The sequence below is a fragment of the Python bivittatus genome, unplaced genomic scaffold, assembly GCF_059951505.1.
Source record: "Python bivittatus isolate LINGU-HERP-01145 unplaced genomic scaffold, Pbiv_v1 ctg000570_np1212, whole genome shotgun sequence".
Classification (NCBI taxonomy): domain Eukaryota; kingdom Metazoa; phylum Chordata; class Lepidosauria; order Squamata; family Pythonidae; genus Python; species Python bivittatus.
The window spans coordinates 436761-445826 of record NW_028277097.1 but is presented as its reverse complement, the minus strand read 5'-3'; the positions used below and the strand labels follow the sequence as shown (position 1 = coordinate 445826).

At 42.2% G+C, this 9066-nt stretch overlaps 1 protein-coding gene across 4 annotated transcripts; it reads right to left on the bottom strand.

Moving 5' to 3' along the window:
- Positions 1-1320: 1320 nt before the first annotated feature.
- On the bottom strand, positions 1321-5799 carry SMIM15 (small integral membrane protein 15). 4 transcript variants are annotated; one of them, XM_007439851.4, is made up of 3 exons: positions 5741-5799; positions 3062-3124; positions 1321-1876 (listed from the first exon to the last, which is right to left on the bottom strand). In XM_007439851.4, exon 3 carries the CDS (start codon positions 1846-1848, stop codon positions 1621-1623), a length of 228 nt encoding a protein of 75 aa, XP_007439913.1. In that variant the 5' UTR covers positions 1849-1876; positions 3062-3124; positions 5741-5799; the 3' UTR covers positions 1321-1620. The 4 variants fall into 4 exon arrangements, with proteins under 4 accessions (XP_007439913.1, XP_088009099.1, XP_025029956.1 ...); XM_088152973.1 differs by lacking the exon at positions 5741-5799 and adding an exon at positions 5422-5663 and having other exon boundaries at positions 1321-2616; XM_025174188.2 differs by lacking the exon at positions 5741-5799 and adding an exon at positions 5422-5660.
- Positions 5800-9066: the final 3267 nt, after the last annotated feature.

Sequence of the window (9066 nt, the reverse complement as noted above, 5' to 3'; positions counted from 1 at the left end):
GTGGACCCAAAATGTTGTTTATAAAAAGCAAGCAATGCTGTAATTATTTCATTTGCTAATTGTCTCTAACTAGATTTAGACAAGGTTCCAAATGTCACTAAATACAATGTATAATTATTTAGAAAGGGACATATTACAGTTAAAAACGTCTCACTGTAAATAAATGTCAGCATTTGTGCAAGTTAACAAAGCTAATTTTAACATTGTTTATTTAGACTGGAAATTTAAATTAATGTTTCATAGTTTAACAAGTCAATAGCAATGTGCAATGATGAATATATTTAAATGTCCTATACATTTTGTTTAAAATGCATATTTGTACTTGGCATCCTTTGCATCAGGAGATGCAGTTACTGGTAGATGAAGTTATTAGCTTCCTATCCTACATAAACCCTAACTTTATTAACTTAACATCAGTAAGCCAATGTTGACTTAGTGGCTATTATTATTTCACCAAACCAATGTGATAAATAAGCTTCCTCTTTTATGGTTATATTTACAAGTAACTGGATCTAAAGAAATAAGACTTCAAAATATGACTTAAGATTTTCACAGATGATCCTAAGAAGCCTTGGCTTTTGAAGAGCTGAAACAAGCAGGACTTGACTAGAAATATATAAAGGAACTGCATAGTGCTAGTTATTTGTCTGCCAGGCATGAGTTGTTGCCTTCAAAGGCAAGGTACTGACTTCAGATTTAATAGGGAACTATAATTTAGTTTAGAATGAGAAGCTTCTAATAGCAACTTTGTGAAAGCAGTCAAAGGAGCTTGCTGTAGGGAGAATGATGCTTGCCATTTTGTCTAACTGACAGAGATTCCCTAAATCTTGCCCTCAGTCTGCTTTTGCTGAACTAATAAACATGTGAGAACATTTATAGCCACTGACACTGGTGGTTATAAATATGAGACTAGTGGTCATCTACATTCAGCTGGGAAACATTCACTTTTGCTTTGTCCTCACTGATGTAGCCATCAGGAATATAATATAGCACCAAATGAGAAACTATTATCCAACAGCTATGGTTGTGCGTGGACTATTCCAGTAATCATATTTCATGTTCTTTTCCAAATATTTTGTAGATAAGGTTGCTATCATTTACATTTAACAAGGAGGGTGGATAGAGTCCCTTGAATGATAATTTAAGCTACCATGGATTCCATAATTGAGACAATTTGGTTCTTACAAATCATTACCCCAATATATGTTGAAAATACTGGTTTTCACTATGAAATCAGGATTCCTTGCAATGTAGGAATATTTTATAGTACAATGAAACTGAAGGCAAATTATTTTAAAAAAACAATTCTTTTCTGCAGTATAAAATCATAAGATAGACTTTTAATGAAAGTCATAATTCATATTTTATGAAGTTATATGACACATGTATTATAAACTTACATTTTGCTTACATGCCAACTTAGGAAAAAAATATTAGAAGAGTTCTTAAAAAAGCAATTAAAGTTCATGACCACAAATTTTAATAGCACAAATTAAGAACACATTATTCCAGGAATTCTCAAACTGATCATGTCCCACTTCTGCAAGGATACAACACAAAAAAGTACACATACAGTAACAGTGCATTGCCAGAAAAATTCTGCCCAGTGAAATTGACATCTTAGTCCTTCTTTGTTCGTTTAGCTTTTGTAATGTTTTCTTGGCGTTTTTGCTTCTTTTTTTGCTCCCGTTCCCTAGCTTCAATCATTTTTGCCAGTTTCCATGATAGCACCGCACTTGCCAAGAATAGAGGTGTTAGAGCGAGGATCACTGTTGTAAGAAATCCATATGGATCTTTTGCAGCCCATTCCACAACATACTCAGCCCAAGATTTGATATTTTCAAACATCTTCCTTGCTACCTAATAGGGAAAAATCCTAAAAAAAGTAGTAGTATTATTTCATAGAAAATTAAACAGCCACCTACCGAATAATGTGGAAAGAAATTCAAGACAACATATATCCCTACTTTAAGTCTGAAATATAAATTTAATATATCCCTTTAATTTTACATTTAGGCTACAGTGGCATTCCTGAATCACTGCAGGAATATGTCCTTCAAGGACAGGCAGTGGTTTCCAATCATACACACACTGCATTCTGCAGCCTTGATCAATCATGCTGTACCCAGGCAGGAAAATGAGTAGATCAGTGGGAATTCAAAGCTTCCCTGATATGTCCTGAAACCAGATTCTAATCTCTGCTGATCCCTGGAAACTGGCATGATTTCAGTGGGACAGAATACCCTCATTTGGAAACAAAAATGTGTAGGAAAATACCCCCCCCCCCCAAAAGCACATCAGTTGCTCTTCCCTTCCCTCCCTTCTGCTGGTCTGTCCCTGGTTGATCTTTGGCTTTGTCAGTGATTCTAATGTCATAGCACTCCAAAATGTTAGGTAGGATTGCTGTATCTCTTGATGAATATGTCAACCAAATCAATAGATTCAACTTGTACGAAGCCTTCAAGGAGCACTTTGTTTCAATTGAGTCTTCAAAGTGATTCAGCATTCCACCTGTAGGCACTTCTGTGTAAAAGGTACTTCCACTAAAGCAGAATGGCCAGGCAAAATATTGAATGTCACTTCATTTTAGTGACTGTGTTCTGAGTCAAGGCAGCTCTGCAAAGCAGCACCACATTGCACCATATTAAGCAACACACTGATTCTAACTAGTGAGAAAAACTACTTCAATGCAAACATTAACAAAAACTTCATATTGCAATGAGAGAGAACTGCATCTCCTGCAAAATGTATAACCTAGAAACAACAGGTTTTTCTGAACCCTTTGATGGCCAAAGGCCAAACTCAGTTTAGATGGTCTTAAGAGGATGGGAACCACATCATAAATTGGGGTTGGGGCGATTTCAGACATTTCACCATTCTCTCTTCACTTTATGCAGAAAGACATTGCTAAATTGGTTCTCTCTTCAACTAACATGACTGTTACCACCATTTTCAAATCTTTCTACCAGGATAACAGGGACCCTCTGTATCATCTTATGATTCTCATCATTAGAAGAACGTTTAGAATTATTCCTGCAGTACAAAAGATGACGCAACTTACCCAAGAGGCCAAGAAACTCCAGTTTAGCTACACAACAAAACTGGATGTCGTTGTCAGAAAAAACTAAAAGAAAGAACATTGGGAAATTTAAAGCAGCTTCTGATTATAGAAGTTGTACAGTAATGAAAAAGAGTTCAGATTGTGATATCAAGCAATACTGCATATACAGTGGAACCTCGAGTTACGAATTTAATCCGTTCCGTGACTCTGGTTGCAACTCGAATTGGTCGCAACACGAGGCAAATTTTCCCATAAGGTTCAATGTAATTACCGTTAATCCGTTCTGGCGTCCGCGGACCACACGTCAGGGGTGGAAAAATGGCCGCGGACCACGCAGCAGGGTGGAAAAACGGCCGCAGACCACGCGGCAGGGCGGAAAAACGGCCGCGGACCACGTGGAACGGGCGGAAAATGGCTGCGGACCACGTGGCATGGGCAGAAAAATGGCTGCGGACCACGTGGAACGGGCGGAAAAATGGCCGCGGACCACGTGGAATGGGAGGGAAAATGGCCGCGGATCCAGTTTGTAACTCGAGGTGGTTCGCAACACGAGGTAAATTTGGGGGGGGCGGAGCTGGTCGTATCTCGAAAAATTCGTAAGGAGGGGTGTTCGTAACTAGAGGTACCACTGTACATCAAAATATCAAAGATGCAATTGCTAAGATTCAGATAAATTTTAAAATATTTTAAGTAATGCTTAAGTGTAGAACTAATTATTTATTATAGTAGTAATATAGCAGTAGTAATGTGTGCTGCCTATGTGTTAAGCTCTATGGGAACTTCCATCGGATCTGTTAGTTAAAAATCACTGGAGAGGCAGAAGGTCCACATACTTAGCATGCCTTTTCACACTTTCTTATTTTTCTTTCTTTCCATGCTTCTTCCCCACTCCTTAATTTCCAGCCGCTGTAGCCATGTTGGCTGGGTGTTATTGGAGTTGGAACTCAACATATCTGGTGTGCATCAGATTAGGAAAAAATGTCTTAAACTTCTCACAAAAATGGCAACTTCCTAAGTCTGCCATCTATTAAAATTAAGGAAATTGAAGAGAAAAAATTGATGCAGCAAGGCAGGTAAATAAACACTTTCCCTTCAGGCAAACTATGCATATTTTCTTAAGAAAATGATAATTTACCAAGAAAATCTATAGCAACTTGATCCCTCCATACTTTTTTGGGGGAAACAGTTTAAAAAGCAATTATTAATAGATTTTTTTTGAGTAAGCAAGTCTATATCAAGGCAACAAATTGAACGAAATGTTAAAATTATCAGGCTGCATACAAAATGACTTTTGAAATTCTCATTTCTATCTCCAGTCATGTTATTTTAATAAAAATACCAGCTTCTGTGTCATTTATATATCTGGGCTGAGTTCATGTGAAATGGCCTTTGGGCATATCTAAGCTGAAAACCACGGGATATTAAATGAACCCAATAATTTCCATTTGTTAAAGATGGGAATCACATACTATTAAAATGCTTTTTCTCAGCTTCCAATATACTATTTCTGGTCAGTAGTGCAAAAGTAGCAATGGTAGTTGCCATCAGAATTCTCTCACCCGTGCTCAAATTCTACCGAATCTTCCAGAACTAATAATAAGAGTTACCAGCCCTAAAAACACCCCTAATTTACAGCTGTCACTGTTGTCCCTACAAAGAAATGGTAGTTACTCCTATTGCTCTATTAGAAACAAGGCAGGAGTTACCGTGGGGCAGTGGCCAGGAGCCAAGACTGCCCTGAAGGGACCCCCAAAAAAAGCCGCAATCAACACTGTACACAATACGTGGAATGGCACCCATAGTCAGGTCACCGTGGGACTGACTTCTGAACAAACATCCGTGGGGTTAGCTGAAGTCCACCCACACATCTTAAACGTTGCCAGGGTTGAAAAACAGAGTCTTGGCTTCCCTGCATACCCGCTGGACTACAGTACAATGAACATCAGTCATTCCCTGCTTTGTTTTAATTGTGAAGTCAGATATTTTGGGTGACGGAAAGGCTGGTCCTCGGGAAGTACTCTTGGCCTCGACTGATTTATTACTGGACTGGCATACAGCTCCACGGGTGCGGCTGCATGACCGGGAGTCCTAGACCCGCCGTAGCACGAAGCCAGCTGGACGACCCGGGCCAGTCCCTCTCTCTCAGCCCCAGGAAGGAGGCGATGGCAAACCTCTACACGCACACGCACAGCTCAAGGCGGCGAACACACCCAATACTCCTGCCCACAACCACCGCCTCGTGACGTCGGCTGGGCTGAGAGAGACTGGCCCGAAGTGCAGCGGGCTGGGAATTACGGGGCATGTGCCCCGGCGACTTCCGCTTCAGAGCTACCGCGCCTGCGTACGGAGAAGGGCTTCACCTGTTGAATTTTTGCCGCGGGGTGGGGTGCGACAACAGAACAACGGCAACGCCAAGAAAAGTGCCTGGGGAGGTCGCAGGCAACTCCGAGAGGCTCAGCGGCCGTCCCGCTCGGGGAGCAAGCCAAGGAAAGTCCCCGGAGCAGCGGGGCAGCCCGGGCGAGGAAGGAGCCGGGCGCGGCCAAGCCCGGGCGCGTGCACGCCGCGAGGCCCCCTCCCGGCCCGCTGTGGCACGCGGCCGCCTTCCCTCCCCCGCCCCCCGATGCGGGGCAACTTCCCCCTTCTCCGCCCCCCCAGCTCTGGGCTCGAGGGTTCGCTCACCCGCCGACCGGAAGCAGGAAGTGAAAGGGAGCCAACTTCCGGCTTGATCCCGCCTTTCACTGGTATTCCCAAACGGACGTAGAGGCGGAGGGAGGATTTATGTCGTCCCTTCCTGGCAGAAAACCCCGCCTGTGCCTTCTGGGAATGGGACTTCGGGGTTTATTGGGGCAGAGGGAAACCGGGGAAAAAAAAAAAAACACCGAAAAATTGATCTTGTACTGCGCTCAGACATACACGCGTACGAACGCTATTATTAGCGCTAATATTGATATTTACTATTAACCATTAGTCTTGACACTAATGCTATTAGTATAGAAAAGAATAGAGAAATGTATGGGTGCGACTGGATAGCTGGGAATCCACGTAGATGGCAAAAATGTGGGAGATGTGCTTTCTAAACAGGACGGCTTTTTATTTTCTTAATCTATTATGAAACTGGCCCGCTGCCCGGCCCCCAGCGACAAACGCAGCGAAGCCAAGACCGCGAAGAATTTTCCTCCAGATTTCATTCCGCTCTGCGCTCTCTCCTATATTGTAAAGTCCCTCATCCCGGGTATGTAGGGCTACAAAAGCCCAGGATGTAAACCAGCATTTCTCAACCTCGCCAACTTTGAGATGTGTAGACCTCAACTCCCAGAATTCCCCTGCCAGCGCCTGAACCTGGGACTGTGGCTCCTGAAACATGCCGGGAGTCGGAAATCATAGGAGTCATCGTTCAGCTGGCCAGTCTAGTCCTTCTTGAGTGCATTTTTAAAGGAGAAAACAATGTACCTGGGAATGACATCGCAACGTAACGCAATGTGTTGCCAGGCTTCTAACTGGCATTCCATCACTACTACAAATGATTACTACTTCAGTGTTTCTCAACCTCATCAACTTTAAGATGTGTGGACTTCAACTCCCAGAATTCCCCAGCCAGCCATGCTGGCTGGGGAATTCTGGGAGTTGAAGTCCACACATCTTAAAGTTGAGGTTGAGAAACAGAGATCTAAAACTCTTGGCAGCCATCTCGTGGTCGTCCTGATTTTTGTAGCCCTAATTATGGCTAAAAGAATCTAAGCAGCTATGCAACTCAGTAAATATTTCCTCCTTCCCATGGCTAATAAAGAAAACTCTTTAATGACTGTCCATTCTCTTCCACTCCTTTTCACAAACCCCAAATCGCCACGCTTGCAGCTCCCTCTTTTGGGGCAAGAAGAGAAAAGACTCGGTGAACTACCACAACTGTGAGATCCACAAAGCTAAACGTCTCGTTGTTTCGATTAACATTTTTTTTTCCTGTCGCCTAGCCGGGGAAAAAGGAAGGCAAACTGAACCAGGAAGTGAACCACCGTCTTCTACCTCTACACGCTTTTACCTCTATAAGCCCAAGCGGCATCCTCTGCGGAGGTCGGGAGAGTCAGCGCATGCGCCGAGCGAGGCGCTGGGCGGAGAGAGGGACGTGAAGGGCGGGGAGATCACGTGCGACTATTTAATTCCGAAGACTTCCGGGAAGGGAGGTGTATACATGACCAGCCGCTGCAGGGAGTAGTTACTGCTGGTGGAAGATGCCCCACCCAGTAAAATGCCACTTTTGGTGGAACGCGAGGCGGGGATGGGGTTTGTGAGTAAGCCTTGTTGGTCCTAGAGGGGCCTTCATCCCAGCAAGCCTTCATGGAATCCTGTTCAGCCCAATAAGTCCTGAATCTTCATCCAGTCATTCTCGTTACATTTGTCCAACGTTTATTTTAAACTCTGCGCAGTATTGCAAACAATACTCAGGGATTATCTGTGGACTTTCACTCTAAAACATATAAATGAAAATAATGCATACACAAAAGGTTGCTCTGTCCCCACTCCCTTTCTAAAATAATTGAGCTGTGGTTCACATGAGAAATTTAATATTCTGCGCTTAATTCGAGTAACAAGGACAATCCTACTCAGCAAATTCTTCCACCAATTCATTTGCAGTTGATCTTCAAAGGCCTTCAGATTCAGGAGGAGTAACAGATGGTGGAGGAGTTTGGGAGGCAATGTAACATGTTTTGGGATGGGTGACTTTTTTTTTTCTTTTTTCCTAAAACTATGTTAAACCTGTTTTTGACAACTGTGGTCAGAGTAGCTCTGGGGGCTATGAGAAAAGATTTGGGGATTGCATGTTGCCCATTCCTACCCTAAAATGTTGGTGGCAAAAACATCTAGAGCTTACATTTGGAAAGGCTGGCTATGTGATAGTGAAAATGTCTGTAAAGGCTACTATACAGCAGTGTAAGGTAGTCAGTGACATGTATCTTTAAACCTTGGTCTTTTATTTTCTTGGCTTTTTTCCCCTATCAATGCATTTACAGTTCAACCTGAAGAACAATGGAAGAATAGTTAATAACCATGCACATATCTTTTCAAAACTTTGCTTTGTCTCTGCAAAGAAAATCAGCGCAATGCAATTTATTGAGCTTTTTTTAACTGCTAACAGCAAACATTAAACTAACCAAACTAAACAGCCTGTTGCAATTAGAACAGCAGAGGTCAACCTGGAAAAAGAGTCATTTGTAGGATTTGTAGGATTTGATGAAAGGCACAGTGCAGCAACAACACTTTTCCTTTTTTTTTAATTAAGAAAAGACATCAAATAAGCAAGCTTTTCAAAACATTATTTAGCAAGAGTTGGCAAGGATTATTTATTGCTGGGTCATCCCTGCTCCCCATCCTTTCTCCTGCCAATTCAATGGCTTGAGATTAAAAGGCATTGCAACAGAACCTATTTTTCTCTACTTCTGAATATCATAGCTTAAGGTTTTCCTAACTGCATTTATCTTTGCATGTTATATTTTGCTCTAATCTGTACATGCACCTGGCTATTTTCAGTCACTCTGCTCTCTATTTCCATCTTATTTTAAAGATAAGGAAAGAGCTAAAAAATATACGGTCCCACCTCCTTTCTCTCTCAGGTGGATCTAACCTGGTAGACTGTGCTATCTTCCATCACTTTCAATACCTGAGGAATCACCTGTAATGGGTAGTCAAAGTCCTGTACTGTAATGCATCTTCCTTTTCATTTTTGGCACACTTCTACAGATGAAAATCTAACCCTGTTAACACAGAGTGACTACAGAAAACTATTCTTAACCCTTGAAATGCTTTTTCACACTCAGGAGTCCAGTGAACTTTATGAGGCTCACTGTTCTCACTTAAGTCTGGGAAGTGTTCTCCTTTGATAAAAAAAAAATGAGATAAAAACTGTCTTGGAAGTTCATTTCCAGGAATGATCTTTATTCTTGGTGGCTGGAGGCTGCATCTGTTGAATAGCTTGCACTTTCTGGCTTCTTGCTGACTAAGTGTGTATTCCA